The sequence below is a fragment of the Sylvia atricapilla genome, chromosome 4 (assembly GCF_009819655.1).
Source record: "Sylvia atricapilla isolate bSylAtr1 chromosome 4, bSylAtr1.pri, whole genome shotgun sequence".
Taxonomy (NCBI): Eukaryota; Metazoa; Chordata; class Aves; order Passeriformes; family Sylviidae; genus Sylvia; species Sylvia atricapilla.
This window is the reverse complement of record NC_089143.1, coordinates 58,372,524-58,392,367: the sequence shown is the minus strand read 5'-3', so window position 1 is coordinate 58,392,367 and position 19,844 is coordinate 58,372,524. Positions and strand designations below refer to the sequence as shown.

Below are 19,844 nucleotides of genomic sequence, written 5' to 3'. Positions count from 1 at the left end.
CTTCCCGACTCGGGGCAGGCGATTGGCCGCAGTCCGGCCCAATGTGCTGCCCCCGGCGCGTTGTTGTCGGAAGTTCCCGTTCCCGCTACGGCGGGCGCGGTTTCCCGGGGCGGCGCGGCGGCCTCTGCCCGTGTCCCGCCGCGGCCCTGACGGCCCCGCGCAGCCCCGGCCATGGCGGAGCCCAAGCTCGCCGTGCGGAGGAAGAACCGCTCCAGCTCGGAGCGCAAGCGGAGCCGGGTCCCGGCGCAGCCCGTCGCCGCCAGCTCGCCGGTGGCTCGCAAGAGACCGAGCTGTGGTGGCGAGGGAGCCCCGGCCGAGGCCCCGGTAGGGGATGGCGGGATCCTGGGGCTGGTGGCGGGGCGGGGGAGCTCCCTCTGGGCTTGTGTCAGGCAGGGCTGTACTTTGTATGAGAGGGTATGATGCCTTTTGGCTGTAGCTTAAAAAAAAAATTAATTTCTATCGTCTCTCTGCGCACGCATCCTCCTACTTGTAGGATATCTGCTTCGCTGAGCTGAGGCATTCCTTCAGAGCCCAAGCTGGGTTTTTCTCAGACGACATCAGGCCAAATGCTTCTGTGTAAAGTTGGGGCAGACTTAGATGACGTGGCGCTGATGTTTGTGCTCTGCAAGTTATTCTGCCTTCTGTGATGTTGCCTCAGGGTGTTAATAACTCCTCTTTCGTTTTTGCAGTGCACGAACGATAGCGAGGAGGATATGTTTGGTGACTATGACAGCTTTTATGGGAACGATTCATTGATGGCTCAAGTGGATGATATTGAGCACAGATACCTGCAGGATAAAAATATGGATGTGAAAGCAGCTGGAGAGATTGTACTTGGGGCCCTCCAGTCAGGAGTTCACCAGAAAGAGCAAGATAACTCTTCTGCTTCAGAAAATGTGGTTGTCCTTAAAAGTGACAAAGAGGGTGCTTGCCAAATGCGTGACAGTGACCCAGCTGATGGCAATCAAGAATTAACTGAGTCGATTTTAGATGACTTGCCACTGTCACAACTTCTGTATTTTGAAAAAATGGATGAACATTCTTCTGCTTTGAGAACATCTCCAGTCTCAAAAGAGAGGGATGAACGTGTGAATTCTACCTCAGACAAAATCAGGGACCCATTGACTTTTTCTGCTGGTGCTGAACACAGGAACAGGCCTCTTGACTCTTCCTCATGTTCCAAGAGTGTTTCATTTAAAACTGAGAGTCTTAAAGACCACCTGAAAAGTGCTATGACTGGAAATGCCAGAGCCCAGACTCTGCAGGTCTCCAAGACCAAACAGCTCAAAGAAGCTGTTTTATCTGAAGAGATTTTTGTGGCCAGGAAAGTCATTGAATCTTCTTCTGTTGATATAGGCCCTTTTTACGGATTACCTAGCAAGGTTAAGGATTTATTCAGACAACTTCGAGGGATTGAAACACTTTATGGTAGTGTAACTAATGGTCTGTTGGGGACAAAAAAAAAGAATTCCTAGTGGAATATTGTCTGTTTCACCCATTATACTGTAAATATGTTTAAAGTAATGCTTAAGGTAAAGCACGCTGAAAAGTAGTTGTCCTGCTTTAGGAAGTGACTATTTTGGTGTTTTGGATGGATGGAATGGCTGGATGGTATCCATCTGGATTACAGAATACTTTGAAAGTTACCATCACTGAAGGCTTTAAGTGCTTTTTTGAGGCACTTTGGTATCGATTCACATGCCCCTGGGGTTGCTGATAGTTCCCTTTTCATTTTGCAGAGTGGCAGCATGATTGCTTAATGCTAGAATCCCTACAGCAGAGGAAGAATTTGATATACTCGTTACCAACTGGTGGTGGAAAAACTCTTGTAGCTGAAATAATTATTCTCCAAGAACTACTCTGCAGGCAGAAGGATGTCCTGATGATCCTGCCATATGTTGCCATTGTCCAAGAAAAGGTCTGGATAGAGTATTTCTGGAATGCTTTGATAAAAATCTTTCCTGATATATTTTATTTGCTTACTTGCCTGCTTTCCAGCTAGGTTTTTATGAATATACAGTGAGAAGTGAGTGACCTCTCGTAAATGCTGCTCTGAGGGTCAGTAATTTTGCAATGGAACAGACACAAATCATGGGGTGAAGACGTTGAGTTGTGAAGTAAAGGGTACTGAATTTTGAAATAATGGCTTTTGAGGATGTTTTGTTTAGTTCTGCAGCCTAAGGGCTGCTGTGCTGCCCAACTTGCTAAAGAAGAGGTCTTGAAATAAAAACTATCATTTTTTGGTGTAAAGGGAAAGTTAGTTTTAGAGAACAGCTTCATAATATGTGTGGACACTTCAATTCTGTAGCTGGAATAGATATTATTAGCTAATATGTTTTCACTTATTAATGATTGTGATATGGGTTGGTTTTCTGAACATTGAGTTCTTGAGGCAGCTCCAAAAAATGGGAAATGAAATCCAAAATGAGTGTGAATTTGTTGTCTAATTGATTTTCTTTTATAGGTTAGGGGTTTATCGAGTTTTGGGATAGAATTGGGTTTCCTGGTTGAAGAATATGCAGGAAGTAAAGGACGATTTCCACCAGTCAAAAGGAGAGTAAAAAAATCTCTTTATATTGCTACTATAGAAAAAGGACACAGTCTGGTGAACTCCTTAATCGAAACAGAAAGGATGTGTGACCTCGGCCTGGTTGTGGTTGATGAGGTAGGCCACAACATTTATTCACATTTATCAGATGCAAGTTCTTTTAGAGTTCTAATAAGCAATTATTTAGGTACGACAAGTTCTTTGCCTGCTTGGTTTTGCTTAAGAGTGTTCATTTCAATTCAATTAATTTCAATTAATGAAAATTACTTTTATTTTTTATGTTCTGAATTGGCACCTAGTTCTGTAATTCTGAGGGGGTTTTTTTTGTTTGTTTTAAGTGAAGCATTTATTGCTATTTCAGAGTAATAGATTTATATTGAGAGATTTGCTGTGGTAGTGGTTGATGGTGAATTCCTGCATAACTACTTGTCATTTAGAAGTCTTAATGAGTTACCAAAAAGCATAAAGAATTTTAATTGTACGGAATGTACGCTATGAAGGCCAGAACTTCACTCTTAGATGTGAAACCATGCAACTTTGTGTCTGGTATTAATGACACAGGGAAACATTGACAAAAAGAAGAATACCAAGTAACGTTTGGCAGTGAGAATTGCCTCTTACTGTGGTGGGTCTGAGTTGTTCCATTTCCAAGGGTTGATTGTGGGGTTGAATAACATGTATAACATCTAGCTGGGATCTTAATTTGTGGAATTCTTCAGGTTGACTGACCATACTTTGGCATCTTAGCTTCTAAACACACAGGGCAGCTGAAGCACTAACTTCTGGTTCTTCTGGAAGCTGGCTGCTAGGAATGTTTTTACGCCTAAGTGTTGCTTAAACCACGTTTTGTTTAAAATTGCCTTAGGCTGGGGAATACAAAGATCTCCACACTGACTGTTTACTTTCAAGAGTTAAAAGTTTGTGTCAGTTGTGGTCTAGTTAAATGGAAGGTAAATCTTGTGGTCTTCATTTGCCCTTGAGTCTGTTTTCCTGTGGTTCTTAAATACTTTTTAAGTGAGGTTATACATCTGAACTTAACAATCCAAATTTACACAAGGGATATCATGAGGAAGTCCAACAAAGACAGTTCTGAAGTATTTCTTTAGGTCCATATATTCTGGAGCTTTTTAAAGAAATAACTCAGCAGCATTCTTGCCTTTTCTTTTTCCCTTCTGTGCACAGCTGCACATGCTCGGGGAGGGAAGTCGTGGAGCAATCCTGGAAATCACTCTGGCGAAAATTCTTTACACCAGTAGTAAGTCGTGGCTACAGTTAATGTCATTAACGTTTTGTAGTCCTGGTCTCTCTGAGCAAGTCACACTCTCACTTTCTGGATTTGTGGTGCTTTGGCTGCTTCTGAAAAGCATGGCATGACTCCATGTATTAACAGCATTTACTCATTTAAGTGTTAATGCACCCTCTAACGATTTTAAGGTGGTTTTGAAGTTCTTTTGATACTTCTCTGTGAAGTCCTGAGTATTGTCAAATGTCTTCCATTTCTTTGTAGGAGCCCTTTGGGCATTCAATTAAATGCTTCTTTTTTTACATTTAAGTCTCAGTATTTTGTAACTTAGTATTGTTTCTTAGTTAGTATTTCTTTAGTAGTGGCCTTTACCTTCAAACCTGCTACTTTGGCATTTTGAAAAGGGTAATGATGAAGAAGGAGCCTCATGGCTTTAATACTGAACAGAAGTCTTAAAAATTGGTAATGTGACCATAAATTCATCTCAATTCTGTTTTACAGAAAAGACACAGATCATTGGCATGAGTGCAACATTAAATAATGTTGGAGACCTGCAGAAGTTCCTGCAAGCGGAGTACTACACTAATAATTTTAGACCGGTCTGTATACAAGATACCAGGAACTACTAGAGAAGATATTTGCCTTAAAAATCATAGTAAATCTCTTAAGGATTGTATCACAGAGTTTGTGCTTAATTGCACAGTTTAATCTAAGGCCTGTTATTGCTCTCTAACTGCTAACAATACAATAAATAGCACTATGAACTTCAAAATACACAAAACCTTTATACTGCTCTGCTAAGGCATTTGTTTCATTTTAACTGAAGCAATTCCTAAATTGCAGCTACTGTGATGAAGCATTGCTGTCCATTTGGTGTAACTAGAATTTGTACTGCTGGTTCTTGTATGCTGTAAAGGACTGCATGGTTTATAAATAGTTCATGGTTCATACAATTTTGGCATTCTTCATTATGACTCCATGCTTTATCAAGGTAAATAATTGAAACAATTAGTTCTTTTAAAAATCTTAAAGTGTGTGTATGACATGTGATGCTTAGAGAAATGCTGTAGCTAAGCAATTACATCAGCAATAGCTTTAGAGAAAACTGAGTAATTAAACTAAAATTTCTGTTTGTGGCTTCCATCTTGCTAGGTAGAATTGAAGGAATACATAAAGGTACAAGACACCATTTATGCAGTTGACAGCAAAACAGAAAATGGCTTTGCTTTTTCACGCCTCCTCAATTTCAAGGTAAGAACAGAGTGCTTATAGTTTCTTCAAACTGCTGTGAAAATCATTATTTTACACTGATTTACTTACAGTCCTTTTATTAGAGAAATTACTTAAACATGATCATTTATTTGTAATACCCATGAGAAAGACGTGTTTAGCTTTGGGAAGGAAAAAAGCCTTAAAATACTGAATGCTTCATTGTCACTCCTTTTTTACTCCTCAAGGTAGAGGTTTCTTCAGTATTTTGTCATGTGAAGGGTAACATGTTTGAGTATTCTAAATGCTCTAAGTTTTATGTTTAGGGGTAGATTTTCCCAACAGTTGATCACTCTCAGACAAAACTGAAAGAAGATACCTTTTCTCCTGCCTTGTAGGGATTAATTTCAACCTTTACAGAGAAAAATATGTCTAATGGTAGACTGCCAGTATCACAAGTGTTGCTAAAAGAAAATGAAGTATTCAGGGAAAAAGCAAAGAATTTGATTTGTATATCCATGTATCACTCAAGGTAGATGTCTTTCAAGTGAGGATTAGGAGAAGAGCTTATCCTACAACTTCCTGGAATTATGTCACATTAAATCCAGTGGGAGTATTCAAGCAATGGTTGACAACAAAAATTGAATATTTCGGTTATGACTTAATTCCTAAGTTGAAATATTTGTCAATCTGTGCTTATTACAGTATTCTAGTAATCTGGAGAAAGCAGATCCTGACCACATCATTGCACTGGTTACTGAAGTTATTCCTAAATATTCTTGCCTAATCTTTTGTCCCACTAAAAAGAATTGTGAAAATGTGGCTTCAATGGTGAGCAAGTACCTCAAGAAGTAAGTTTCTGTCTTTATTTTTTTATAATTATATGTGAAATAATTGCTTAAAATTTGGGATTTTTTGTCATCTAGTTTGCAGGTGTGTTTCTCTGGTGATTAGAAGTAAATGCCTTGAACATGGAATCATGTAAAGTTGCTAATTGCATAAGTGATAGCAAACTGCAAAAGGCTTATTAAATGGTTTTTTTAAAGTTTTTAATTTTATACCAATGCAGTTGAAAAAGATGATTGTCAGAGGACAAATACTAAAGAGAAGAAGGAAAAGCATACTAAATTAATCTTTGTGTCTCTTTGGCACTGATTTCTGGAAGCTTAGAAAACAAGTCTTTTTCTCTATATCCTGACATTTGGTCAGGTACTTTGGTAGTCAGTTGAATATCTCTGTTCCATACCTACTTTGGAAATCTGAGTTGTAAAATCTAAAGCAGCCAGTATTTGATCCCTTCTGTTCCTGTGTTTGCTAACAAGAAAGGTTCTGTTTCAACTAAATCAGCCTCTTGTGTGTTGCTGTTTCAAAGTTACTGGAAATAACTATTTCTCCAACTTAGATGTTAGAGGAATCAATGAGGAACAGAAGTAAACAATAAGCATGTCTCTTGGTTTTTATTTTCTTTTTGGTTAATGATTGATCAAAGTCTAAAGAAACACTTTTCCTCCTCCAAGAGAATTTAGATCTCACAGGGAGAAAGAAAAACAAGATCTCATGAAGAACCTAAAGAGTATTGGAAATGGAAGTGTCTGTCCTGTTTTGAAGCAAACAATCCCTTTTGGTATTGCCTATCACCATAGTGGCCTTACAAATGATGAAAGAAAAAGCATAGAGGAAGCTTATTCTTCAGGTGTCCTGTGTCTGCTTGCTTGCACAGCCACTCTAGCTGCTGGAGTCAACTTGCCAGCTAGAAGGTTAGTAGCTAAAACATGTAATTTTTGCATTGTTTTTTTTTTTTTTTTTCTCTTTTAAAAAAATAGTTCTTTAATAAGCTGGAATTCTCAGTGCTGTTTAAAGTGTGTTTGTGCTTTTACCAGCATATTGGAAGTATAAGAATTTGTGTTCAACTTGGGACACAAGAATTTATGTAGGAAGTGTGAATCAGTAGGAAATACCTCAGAATATATCACTGAAGAGCACTTATCTAAATGGATTAAGGAAGTTCTAATAAACTGAAAATTGCTTTAGTGTTTTTGGTAGTGTTATTCAAGAGAACAGTGGTTTCTTTAGATACTCTCCTAAGAACAATATTTAAATGGTAAAATAAATCTTTTGTAAGGAGTTGCAGTTGGAATATGTTTTAACACAAAAATGTGTTACCTTTTCATATACAAGCTCTGATGATAGGGCTGCTGTACTCTGTGTGACCAAGGATTGTTTGCTAAGAATCCACTTCTGTGTGCGCATTTAATGCACCTTAAATAGTTTATTGCTTTACAATTGATTTACACATCTGTCCAAAGAGGTGCATTAGATTTTTATTAGTTACAAGGTAAGGGGCACATATAAACAATGAATTTGAATTTGTAACGTTTCACTGTTGCTTTAGTAATTTGAATATAAGCATAACTTATTCAAGACTTCTTTGTAGGGTGATTCTCAGAGCCCCTTATGTTGGCAGTGACTTCCTGAAGAAGAACCAGTATAAACAAATGATTGGCAGAGCCGGTCGAGCTGGTATTGACAGTGCTGGAGAAAGTATTCTCATAGTGCAAGAAAAAGACAAACACTTGGTAATTTTTACAAAGCTGTTGGTAATTTGCATTGCTGGTTTAAGATGGTGAAATAAACAGGAGGGACCAAGCTGCCTAGCTTAATTTTTGTTCACCTCCTAAAGTTGTAAGTATGTAATAACACCTTTAAACTACCTTTATGTGGCTTGTTTTCAGATGGGAACTGTAAGCTTTTGATGTTTACCCTTATTTTCTTTATAAGCTGAATCATGCATATCAGGTTTGATTTTTTTAAAGTGTAAAATTAACACTGTAAAATTAACACTCTGTACTAATATATTCCTTGCCCCTTTTAGGTTCAGGGTTTAGTTCACAGTCCTTTGGAGAGTTGCTACAGCAATCTTCTGCTGGAGTTGACCAAGGGAATGCAGAGCCTGTTGTTATCTTTGGTTGGACTGAAGGTATCAGTTAACTCTTCTCTGTGAGTAACTTAAGTGCTTGGAAATGCCTAGAAAATGTCACCTGTTGATTCTGTAGAAGAAGACAGACTGCTTAAACGCTTGGGCTTGCAAGTTCAGAGCAGCTTTAATCAAGTTTTTGTCCTGATTAGATTAGATCTTTTCATTTAACTCCATAAGTGATCATGTAACACAACAATTATCTTATGTGTAAAAGCAAAAATTACATCTACCTTATTATACAATAGAATATTAATATTTCTGTTTCTGCTACTTGGTTCAAAATACAAACAGTAGAAACAAGTTAACATGATGCAGTAGCTAGAATAATAGAATAGAACAGATGGAGAGTAGTCCATCAGATCCGCCACTGAGTATCTATCGTTCTATTTGTTGGAATATATTTCTACAGAAACACAGCTCTTTCTTTAATCAGTAGTTTTTTCCTTTGTCTTATTAAACGTGTGAAATTACAACTTTGAATATGCTAATCACTTCCCAAATTGGTGCAGATAGCAGTTACCCATGAGGAAGTGGACAATTTCATGTGCTGTACATTGCTGGGTGTTCAGCAGCAGCTGGTGTCTAAAGAGAAGAGCCTCTCAGAGATAATTAAAGATGGGCTGGAAAATCTAATAGAAAAAGGACTCCTAAAAGGAAGAATATCTGACAAGGACCACAATTCCAATTCTACTCTGACAATCACACCCTTGGGTAAAGCTACATATAAGGGTAAGGCTTTTTTTCTATTCTTATTATTAATCTGCAATGAAAAATAAGTTGTAGAGAAAGAGTTTTACTACATGATGTAGTGGACTAAAAATGGGAGTGAAGTAAGCACATGACTGAACATGATGGGAATGGAGTGTGATAATATTGATCCCACTGGGGACAAAACCAGAACTGTACCCCTAAAAAAAACCTAGTGGTTGTAATCAAAGTGGTTCAGGATTTTGATTTACAATTAATTGTTATGAACAGGTTATTGTAAACAGAAGGAGTTCTTGGAAAGCTTAAGAGGGAAAGAGAGTATATGACATGTAGACAAATTGTAATTAAAAAAAATACATCAGGAAGTTCTGTTTTCCTGTCGTACCGTAAAGATTTTGGAGTATGGAATGTAATTGAAATAGGATGAGTCTGAAGGGTTCCTTCAATCTACTACATTATTGCAGGATTTCAGTAAAGCCAAGGCATTTCACAAGCACTCCAAAACCACACAGAATGAACATACATGAAAATAGGTGACTGCCTCTCCTCAGCTTTGCTTCACTGCTCATGCTAGGTTAGAACAGTTATTCAGGTTACAGATGTTATGCCTTCTGAACTGGAGAGAAATAAGCTTTTGTGGAAGGTAGTAAAAACAGTACTGACTCTATGTTAAAATATACCTCATTAACTCTGTGTGTCTGTTTATAACTGTGCTTATTCTTACCCTGTGTGCTTGTTCTAGGCTCAATAGACCTGGCATACTGCAATCTTCTGTACAGAGAATTAAAGAAGGGTTTGGAGGGACTGGTTCTTGAGAGCAACCTTCATCTCCTGTATCTGTCAACTCCCTATGATATGACTTCTACCTGTAGCCCAGATTGGATGATATACTTGAGACAGGTGAGAAATTGCTGACAAACATGCATTGGAGCATTCAGTAATCCTGTGTATTCAATGTGCAGGGGGTTTGCACACACAGGACATGAAGTGGGGTAACAGTCTGGCAAATATGCTATATATGTATTTTTTTTTCTTTTTTGGGGGGAGCACTAGAATCTATTTAATTCTGTTAAAATGAGGCATTCAGAGATAGACAGTTGCAGATAATTCAAACAAGTAGGCAAAGGAGTCTCAGAGCTGCTTGTGACTGGTGACTGTAGTACTAGTCTATTGATTATATAGAGATACTGAAAAACATTGTTGCACTATAAATAATACACTTGTGTTTTCTACAATGTTAAGAGAACGAAATATCTGAAAATTCTTTATAAAATTTTGTTTTAGTTCAACCAACTAAGTGCAGCAGAGCAAAAAGTAGCAGAAATTGTGGGAGTACCTGAAAGCTTTATTACAAAAAAGGCGTCTGGTCAAGCCATCAGAAAGGTAGGTTGGAGATTTCTCATACCTAAGATGACAGTTTATTCATTTCATTTGATTATTTACAAATTCCAGATTATTTTTCTGCTAGTGCTGTTTATTGCTGTTCTGATTATTAAAGTTCTTTTAATCTCAGTGGTCAGTTTTCTTAATGTTTTAATGTCTTCGTGTGCAATACAGAAATGTTTTTAAACTGTGAAAGGAGTAGAGATTAAAACATTTGCTTTGTAATACTAATAGAACATCTGCAGTGTGACACTGGCTCTAAATTCTAGCTTGTCTTATTCCTAGAATGTGGACAATGCTGTGGTGAACAGGCTCTACCTGACATTTGTCCTCTATGCCCTACTGAAAGAGACCAACATATGGAGTGTTTCAGAGAAATTTAACATGTCCCGGGGATATGTGCAAAATCTCCTCAGTTCTGCAGCCTCCTTTGCATCCTGCCTTCTACATTTCTGTGAGGTACTGTGTCACAAGAATGTAAAGAAATTATTTGTGGTTTGGTTTTGCAAAATCTGTAGTTTTGTTCTCTTACTTTAGAGCTGAATACAGGTGCACCTTTCCTGTGCAAAAATGTTTCTTCCCCTTTCCTGTTCTATGTTATTTTTTTCTACTGAGTAAAGCATGTTCATACAATGACATTTCTGATAGTAAAAGCAAGCTTAATGCACTGAGAATGTGAAAATATACAAATTGTACAGGGCATTGATCACTGTCAGTGCTGTTGGTGCAATAATTGAAATAATGCATTGCTTATCCTTAAGACTTTCCCCAGCTTTGCTATGTTCAGCTGAAGAGTGCTGAATACACCTCTGCCACTCTCCTGAAAGGATGACTAGAAATAATAGTGCTTCCCCTGTCTAAAAGCCAAATATATGCTTGTTGCCATAGCAGAGTTTTGTCAGTCATATTTCCCACGCGCAGAACTTTGGAGCTGATTTTTAGCAATCTTTGTCTCTGCAGGAATTAGAAGAATTCTGGGTTTATAAAGCCTTGCTGACCGAACTTACCAAGAAGTTAACATACTGTGTTAAGACAGAACTCATCCCTCTGATGGAGGTAGCAGGGGTCCTAGAGGTCAGTAAACCTGGCTGGATGAAACTTTTCAATGTTAACTTGTGTGCTAAATGTTACTGTGCCTTTCAGTTGTATCTGGAAGACCAAGCTAATTTGTTACTTGGAATTCAGCGTAATTCAGCAGATACTCCACAGCAGTCTGGAGGTTGGGGGAAAAGTGATCTGTTGAGGAAATGGGAGCAGGAGCCAATGTTTTTCTTCTGGCTGCTGCCACAGCAACTATGAAAATACTGTATTTGGACAATAATTTAGTTGTATACTCAGTTGGAAAACAGAGTCCAAGTTTTTTTTGTGGTAAGGATTCTTCAGTTCATGAGAGTCAAGAGAAATAAGAATTTACATATTTGAGTTAGAAGATCCTTACAGAAATATGCAAAGTCCTGTTGGGAACTTTGGCTTTGGCAATCACTTGCAGTACTGCATGTATTTTAAATAAGAAATTTAACCAGTCTCTGAATCAAAGACTTCTATGAAAATAAAAGTGCTTTTGGGGCTTCAGTCCAAGGTTCTGCTCTTTGCAAAATGACTTAACTTGCCTGTCCAGCATGTTGTAGAATCAGTGTGTCAGAAAACCACTGAATTTAGTGGCACTGAGGTTTTAATCTGAGAAATTAAACAATATAGACACTTGCAAAGAACGTGGGCCTGTCATTCCTGTCAAGGACAGTGAATGCAGAAAACGTGATAACAAGAGGAGACAGCAGCATTGGTATCATCTAGGCTCAGAGAAAATAAAGGCAAATGGCTTCCTAAGAGCTGGGTAAGATTGCTAGGGTGGTAAATCTTAGTGGTAAAGCTGTGCTTTTGGGCTATAAAGATTCTCAGTGAGTATTCATGTAAGAAAAAGAGAGCTGGATTGATTTGCAGATTGAAATGTTTGAGGTTGGTTTAGAGATTGGCACTTAGCAAATTGTTATTTCCTGTTTTGATAATCTAACACAGTTCTGTACTTTCAGGCACGAGCAAAACAGCTTTACAATGCAGGTTACAAAACTTTAGCACACTTGGCTAATGCAAATCCAGAAACTCTGGTGAGGATGATTGAGCACTTATCACGACGTCAGGCCAAACAAATCATTTCATCTGCAAAGGTGAGTTAGAAACAAAGCTATAAAAATCTGCTTCAGAACTCCAGCACGTCTAAAGTGGATGTTTGAATGACATTAAAAGGGAAGGATTCCATTTACCGCCAAAGGCATTAGTGGATGTTTGTGATCCAAATGCTGATCTGTACTAGGAACAATCTGTTGTGTACAGGGTAGTGCTAAGTGGTGCTGCTTTTCAGAGGGGGAGAAAAAGGGCAAAAATGCTTGACAGCTTGTTTGATATTTGAAATGTTCAGTTCTGCCAGTATCTCAGGTCTTATCTTACAGAAGTTCTAGTGGTCGTTGTGACAAAAACCAGGATTTGTAGGGTTATAGACAAACTGAAACCAACAAGGTGCAGGATTAACCTCACCTATTTAGGCTGCTTTTGTCATGGCCTGTAATTCTTTCCTGTCTTTTCCATTTTGAATATGCACTGTATTGTGTTACAGAACTGTTTGTTCTGTAACAAACCCTTGAGTTGTGTCTAAACAAAAAATACAGGAAGTACTTGATATCAAGTGATGGTGTTGTCTCTCTATCTCCATTCACTATCTGCTGTTGCAATGGTATTTGCTTCATGTTTGATTCTACTAAAAAGAGCAAGCTCTTGGTGAAGTAAGGGAATGTCCAGGATAAAAGGATGGCTGGTTGGTGTAAAAATCAAGCAGTCAATTAGAAAGTTTTGGTTTGCACATTCTCACGAAGTAAGCATACCAACTTTAGGGGTTGTGCACTTAAAAGTTCATGTTCAGATAATGTTGTTGTAGGTTTTTTGCTGCCTTTTTTAGTTTGCTGCTGTGGGATTCAAAAGAAAGGGATATATGCAATCATGACATCAATGACAAATCTAGCAATCTCCCCTAATCTGACACAGACACTAAATTCATGGAGTTTTCTCTAACTGGGAAGTTAGAAAAGTGCTTATATGGGGTCCTGTTCGTCTCTGTGCCAGCAACAAACAGTTCAGGGCAGTGGATTAAACAACTGCTGATATCAGGTGTCCTGCATGTTTGGTGTAAAATGCTGTAGTAAGAAACCTAAATAAAGGAAGAAGTTCTCAGCTTGGCAGGCACAACGTAAAAATGTTTATGCCAACATGGAAAAAAAAATGTCTAAGGTTAAAAATGTTCCTTAACAATTCCAGACAAAACTGTTAATGTTTTGTAAATTTGGTGTATTACATGATGGTAGAATCCAGAAAACTATCTGTGTGCTGTATGAATCTCTGTGTGACTGCTTTTATATGGGTGTACACTTAGCAGCAAAAAAATCCTGGTCCTTTGAGGCAAAGCTGCTGCAGTCCTGGGAGCAGCAGCAGAAGTCTTTCACAGACCCAGGTGCAAGTTTGGAAAGAAACAGTAGTGCTTTAATCTAAGAGTTATGCTAATGCTTGTGGTTTTATTTCTAATTGTTGTTTCTTTGGGTTTTTTTCTTGTTGTAGATGCTGCTGAGTGAAAAAGCTGAGGCTTTACAGGAAGAAGTTGAAGAACTCTTAAAAGTGCCGACAGATATCCCAGGGACCCACTGATTGTCATGAAGAAAAGTCGTGCATCCAAAATTTGGATATTTTAAAGTTTTTATCTCTCTTGCTTAAAGCTGCTGTAATTTAATAAATATTTAATGTCTTTTGTATACCACAATTTTGAGTGAATTCAGAATTCAGAATGTCTCCTGGAAAGTTGATTTTATTTGAAAGTTTTGATTATGAGCTTTTTGAGCAATAGGACAGAGTCATCTTCATTCCTTCCTGGTTTCATACATAGCCCTAGGAGTGCTTTGGGAATTGGACTGACTGCTTTGTGTGTACTTCTGCTCACAGCTGACTTAAATAATATCTCTGGATATTCCCTTTAGGACGGGTGCACTTGAGTGAGCTACCCCAAAATGCCGGATTGCATTGACCGGCAGGATTCTCTGTCCTCTAACTGTAGCTAATGGAAGGTGCTGCAATCATAACAAAGAATTTGTCCCAGAGTTGAGCAAGAGGTTGTAAATGATGCCTAGTTTAAGCCTTTTTAAAAAATGCAGATATCAACTTCTGGCAATTCTCTGAGATAATTCTTTCAGGATGCCTCTGAAGCAATCTTTCAAACAGAATGTTTATTTTTTTAAAAACTTTTTAATTTCTTGCTAAAATGTGAAGACTAAATAAAGATGAAGTCTCAAAGAATGACATTTCAGAAGCCCTGTCGAGTTCTGAGATTCCATGGGCATGTGTCAGCCACCCTAGGATTTTAAAGGCATCTGAACCTGATTTGCTCCAGCAAAATGTTAGGCTTCATGAAAGTAGTTTTGAGGATTCCTGAACCTTCCTCAGCAGTGACAGCAAACTTCAAAGCTGGTGTGTAGTACTCGACAATGGCCTGCACATTAAGACAGATGTGAAAGGTGGGGCAGCCTGCTGTGTTAAATTACAGAATCATAGACTGCTTTGGGTTCCAGTGGGGGTCTCAAGAGAAAGTAGTTTCATGAAAGTAGTTTCCAATTATGGTAGCCAGTGTAGTGGCACACCTAAACATGGCATTTCTGTGTAAAATATGGTCTCTTCTCAGTAAAGGAAAAGTAAGATAAACTTTACTTAAACTGGGAGCTTGATAGGTTAATTATGTTAGGGTTCTAGAAATAACCAAAAATGTTTTTAAATCCAGTGGGGGTGTTGGATGTTGAATGCTAGATAGAAAGTGGTTATGGTGAAAAATGATGAAAATGCTAATATTTTATTGCTCATTTTGTTGTTGCATTAGAGAAATCATAGGTGGCAATTGAATAAATTCTTTATAAGCCTTTATTTGGCATACAGATGCCTCTATACTTGGGATGCTTCAGAGTGGCTTACACGGTTTGGATAAATGCAATATTTGACTGCATTCAGCATTAAACCAGGTCAGGAATTTAAAACCAGCACTTTTTAGAGGCAGTGTGATTCATTTCCAGTGGTACCATGAGTGCCCACAGGGGAATCCTGTTATTGCTATTTAAGTGCCTAAGGCACAATTGGATTTGGGAACATGAAAAAATGTGAAGTTGGTCCTCAAGGGCAGAAGCAATATTTGCCATGACTTGAGGCTATAAGTAAGTCTGTCTCTTAATGCCTTGCCCTTTTAATTAGAATATATTTTTGACCAAACAATAAATAATATTAAATTCCCTGTTGGTTTATTTGTGTTACATTCAAGAGGCAGATGATGGTCATTCCAGCATAACCATCAATACATATCTAAGCAAGTGATGTAATACCCACATAAGAAAACACAGCTACCTTAAAGGTTTATTGATGGTGCTTTTCCAAAATTTGGTACAGTTGTGTGTGGCTTTGGGGGGAAAAAGAGCCCCAGGAAGTTAGTATAATAATATTTACTCTGAGTAGTGAGTTACTGCAATAACAGATGTTATGGAAATTATCCATTAATTGCTACATTTATTACAGAATAGTCAATGAGCCAGTAACCTCTGCCACAATTCTTTGCATGATATTTGTACTTGCATGCTAATTAAAGTGTACATTTTATGTGTTTATATAGCAGAGGGGAACAGCAGGAAGATACTGTTCTTGCCACGTGCTAAATGTACCCTCACTGGACATGACTGTGACACCCAGCACTGCTGCAAGATCAGGTTGTGATGAGATACACATTTGGGAATAAAGTCAAGTATTCCCTACAAATGCCAGAGCTCCTGTGAAAATGGTAGAAAAAGCTGGTTTGAAATAAGAGAGTGGTTTTAAATCTGCATAAACTGGTCTGGAAAGAAAAGAGGTTGGCATTTGTTGTCTCTGCTGTTCTTTACACAAGCTGTGCTCTGCCTGGATGGATGAATGCAATTCCCCTAAGGCTTTCTCTTTGACCTTAGTGAGCATCAGAAGTGAAATGAAGCTGCACTAATTTGCACTGAAACTTTGCTATATGTAGCTTGCCTCAGTTTCCTGAAATCAAGCTTATCAGGCAAGGCAGTACATGTATTTCATACTGCTTTTTCCTTCTAATGTGTGATTAAATGCTTTTCATATAAAGCTTTCTTACCTGGGCTTTTCCCCTGGGTGGAGATGGGAGAGGAGAAAAAAGGGAATACAGAAGATGCTGCTCATGGTATTTTTGTGCTGCCAGATGATGCTCAGTGCTTCAGTGTCAAGTACAGTACTGGGCTGATTATATATACATATATATATATAAAACATGCAGGTGTTGGAATGGGTATGCATCAGTTTGGTAAATGTCTGTTATGGGTGGATGTGCTATGGGAAAACTTATGCTGAGGATGGATTCAAGATATTTTGGAAAGCAAGTCTTTCTGACTTGCCTCAATGGGATGTTTGTATCCTAAGGCCTGTGTTAAAGGGAAAGAAGCAACATCGATGACTTTACCTTATTTTTATGCGATATGGAATGGAATCTAATGATAGATGCTTCAAAGCTAAGTAGGTCATAAAATATGCTCTGTTGGATGTTCCTGCCAATGTCTTCCTAACACACAGTAAATTGGCTCAGAGCTATTGTGTGTGCAAGTCTGTTCAGGGGCAGAGAAATGTTCTGACCTAAAACCTCAGAGCATATTTCTTGGTCTTTATTTCTGTTCACTCCACTTCCAGCTTGGCAAATAGACTAGTTCTTGTGTCTATTTCTACAGGTTCTACAGGAACCCCTGTACATAACTTACTGAAAACTGTCTCCCTGGAAGGACTGGTAAGAGAGCCAGGCTTTGGGTAACGTTTAGCTGTTAATTTTCATAGTGTGAATGAGATCTATTGTGTTCCTGTGTTCTGGAAAGCCGTTTCCACATGAGTTAGTCCTGCCTAGCTCTCACTTCGTCTTTCCTTTTAAAGCTTCATTTCATCTTTGTGTGCATATCAAAGAGAATGCTGAAATCTAGACCCAAGGTGTCATTTCCATCTCTGAATAAACAGTGTGTGCCATCTCAGACCCCCATAACCGGCTGAGCTCAGAAATTAAACCAGGAGGGAGTACTGAGAGCTGTGTGCTATGTCAGGACAAGGCTGCAGGCTTGGGGCAGGGAGGAAGGATAACTCACAAGATCACTCTGATAGACATCTCTATTTTTACAGTTTCCATGCTTTCTTGGCATCAGCTTAGCCTTAGTTTCATCTTCATGAGGCTTCTTATATAGAAATAGCACTATTCTGACACAGGTCAGCTCTCTTAATCTGCCCAAACATCTGTGTCACAAGAATTGTTTGCTTTTTGCAGAGGCAGCTCTTCCCTTCTGAATTCCCTTAACATACACATGGTAAAGCAATGACATAGATGTAGATATAAATACATCAATTCTTAGTGCTTGCCCAGGAACAGCAGAAGTGCCCCTGTTAGCAATAGCATGGTGCTACTGTTGTTGGACAGTTAAAATTCCTGGAAGGTTTTATTTTTAGTTCTTTCTAGTTATAAAAACCTAGTCATCACAGGGTGTCTAATAGCATTCCTGGGAGAAGCAGAACTGACTGATAGGAGCTGTAAGACCAAAGCATGTGAATGTCACAAGGCAGGGGCTAGGCTTGGTGTGGAGTGAGGAAGAGGGATGGGAGACTTGTTTGGATCTGGCTTCAAGTAACACTCAAGTGGGCTTAAGCCTAGTCCTAGTTCTTAAACATTCCCCTTGTAGCTCACAGGACATCACTCAAATTCTGCACTAATTCACATAAGTCCAAATACATCTGTACTGAACTCCCCTACTCTGCAATATTTAAAAAATATGTATAAAACTATGTGAAAAATGCCCAGGCAAAAGCTGCCACTTCTCATTTAGTACCTCAAGCTCTTAAGCTAATGCTGGAAAGCATTGTTTTCCAGCTACAAGGTTTCACAGGCTGATAAAAACAGACGTGCCAGACTTTATGTACACACATCTGTACACAGCAACTCATCCCAAAACATAGCCTTGACCACTTGAAATACACTCTTTTTGCCTTTGCTGTGAGAAATACAGCACAGCAGCAAGTGACCCAAAGTGCCTCTTCTCAAAGAAGAACATGGAGGAAGAAGTAGGGAAGGCAGAAGTAGGGAATTCCAACAGAAAAAACTTGTGCACAGGCTACATCTTGCCTGACAGTTCCTGCACCTTTCCTGCACCTGTAGTAACAGCCTTAGCTAGGGTTTGCAGCAATGGTTTTTTCACACACTGAACTACATTCTTATATCCTTAGTCTACCCATGAGGCTGAGTAGTTTGTTTGGTGCTCCAGTCATCTGCTGATAGATGAGTTATTCCTCTGGCAGATAGTCACCCCAGCCCTTCCTGGGGCGTGGGCATATAATTGGTGCTGCACCCCCAAAATGGGAAGCATTACCCTGACTAAGATACTGAGACAGTCAGAAGCGTCACTGACGGTTCCTTTTCGGCAGAGCTGTGGATGTGCTTATCAAAAACAGAGTTAATTTGGTCAAGTTCTTCTAGTTCTGGTGGAAAGTTACTTCATAGTACAAAAATGTCAAGCAAGCAGGAACAGGAAGGGCCAGGCAGGCAGCATTTGAGCCACAGATTAATGCCCCAACTTCGGTGTGTGTGGGAAGCACTGCACCCAAATAAAGTAACAGATTCACAGCCTGTTCCAGCAGACAGCTGTTTTCAAAACAAACTTCCTAAGAAACATGGATGCTTCAGGATGAACTGGTGTAGGGGGGAAATGTAATGGTGGTGTTAAATGTAGTGGTCTAAAAGCTCTGCAAATGTTTCAGTAGTGTGCATAGAAACTTGCAGTCCAGGAAGCAAACTGTATTCTGGGTTGCATGAAAGGGAGAGCGAGCAGTAGGCTGAGGGAGGTGACTGTCCCTCTCTGCTCCAGACTCCATCTGTGGTACTATATCCAGCCCTGGGCCCCTCAGAACAAGAAGAATGTGGACCTGTTAGGAGGCCACAAAGATGATCAGAGGGCTGGAACAACTCTCCTTTGAAGAGAGGCTGAGAGAGCTGGGGTTGTTCAGTCTGGAGAGGAAAAGCCTCCAGAGTGACCTTAGAGCATCTTCCAGTACCTGAAGGGATGACAAGAGAGATGGAGAAGGACTTTTTAAAAGGGCAAAGAGTGGTAGGAGAAGAGAGGAATGGCCTTAAGCTGAAGGAGGGTTTGGACTCCATGTTAGGAAGAAATTCTTTACTGTGAGGGTGGCACAGATTGCCCAGAGAAGCTGTGGACATCTCATTCCTGGAAGTGCTCAAGGCCAGGCTGGATGGGGCTTTTGAACAACCTGGTCTAGCAGGAGGCACTTCTGCCCATGGTGTAGGATTTGGGACAACCCAAGCCATTCCATGACACTAAGCCATACCTGCTCCATGGCTGCAGCTGGCTCTTCCCTGACAGACTCCCCAGCAAGGCCAGCTGTTGCTAAAGAAGGAGTTTCAGTACAGACTGCACTCTGCAGGGAGCACCTGGGGGGCAGACCCAGAGCCTGCCTGAATCTTTGCTGTAACAGCAATTCCAAGTTTCATGCCTCTGCAAGTAGGACATACATACTCTTGTTCCAACAGTATGGACTGTTGCAACAGTCAGGTTTCAGCCTGACATGGCTGCGTCCTGCTGGGACTCAGTTTCTCGCAGCGGAGGCCGCAGACGGGGTCTCAGGCTGACATCCCGGCCCTGGAGCGGCAGCATTCAGCCTGTAGCCATTTTCCA

The 19,844-nt window shown here is 39.5% G+C and overlaps 1 protein-coding gene across 3 annotated transcripts; it reads left to right on the top strand.

Moving 5' to 3' along the window:
* Positions 1-83: 83 nt before the first annotated feature.
* Positions 84-13,870, top strand: HELQ (helicase, POLQ like). Of its 3 annotated transcripts, XM_066318031.1 has the most exons (18): positions 84-324; positions 690-1,428; positions 1,740-1,918; positions 2,465-2,665; positions 3,731-3,803; positions 4,293-4,390; positions 4,944-5,042; positions 5,706-5,851; positions 6,518-6,757; positions 7,435-7,576; positions 7,873-7,977; positions 8,487-8,706; positions 9,428-9,585; positions 9,970-10,068; positions 10,354-10,527; positions 11,029-11,142; positions 12,099-12,233; positions 13,672-13,870. In XM_066318031.1, exons 1-18 carry the CDS (start codon positions 172-174, stop codon positions 13,756-13,758), a joined length of 3,162 nt encoding a protein of 1,053 aa, XP_066174128.1. In that variant the 5' UTR covers positions 84-171; the 3' UTR covers positions 13,759-13,870. The 3 variants fall into 3 exon arrangements, with proteins under 3 accessions (XP_066174128.1, XP_066174129.1, XP_066174130.1); XM_066318032.1 differs by lacking the exons at positions 84-324; positions 690-1,428 and having other exon boundaries at positions 1,789-1,918; positions 2,589-2,665; XM_066318033.1 differs by lacking the exons at positions 84-324; positions 690-1,428; positions 4,293-4,390 and having other exon boundaries at positions 1,888-1,918; positions 2,589-2,665.
* Positions 13,871-19,844: the final 5,974 nt, after the last annotated feature.

Bases quoted from the DNA above. Each gene is read 5' to 3' on its own strand.
- HELQ (XM_066318031.1), top strand. From the start codon at position 172: ATGGCGGAGCCCAAGCTCGCCGTGCGGAGGAAGAACCGCTCCAGCTCG. The intron at 325-689 runs GTAGGGGATGGC...TCGTTTTTGCAG, and splicing joins GAGCCCCGGCCGAGGCCCCG to TGCACGAACGATAGCGAGGA. The intron at 6,758-7,434 runs GTTAGTAGCTAA...ACTTCTTTGTAG, and splicing joins GTCAACTTGCCAGCTAGAAG to GGTGATTCTCAGAGCCCCTT.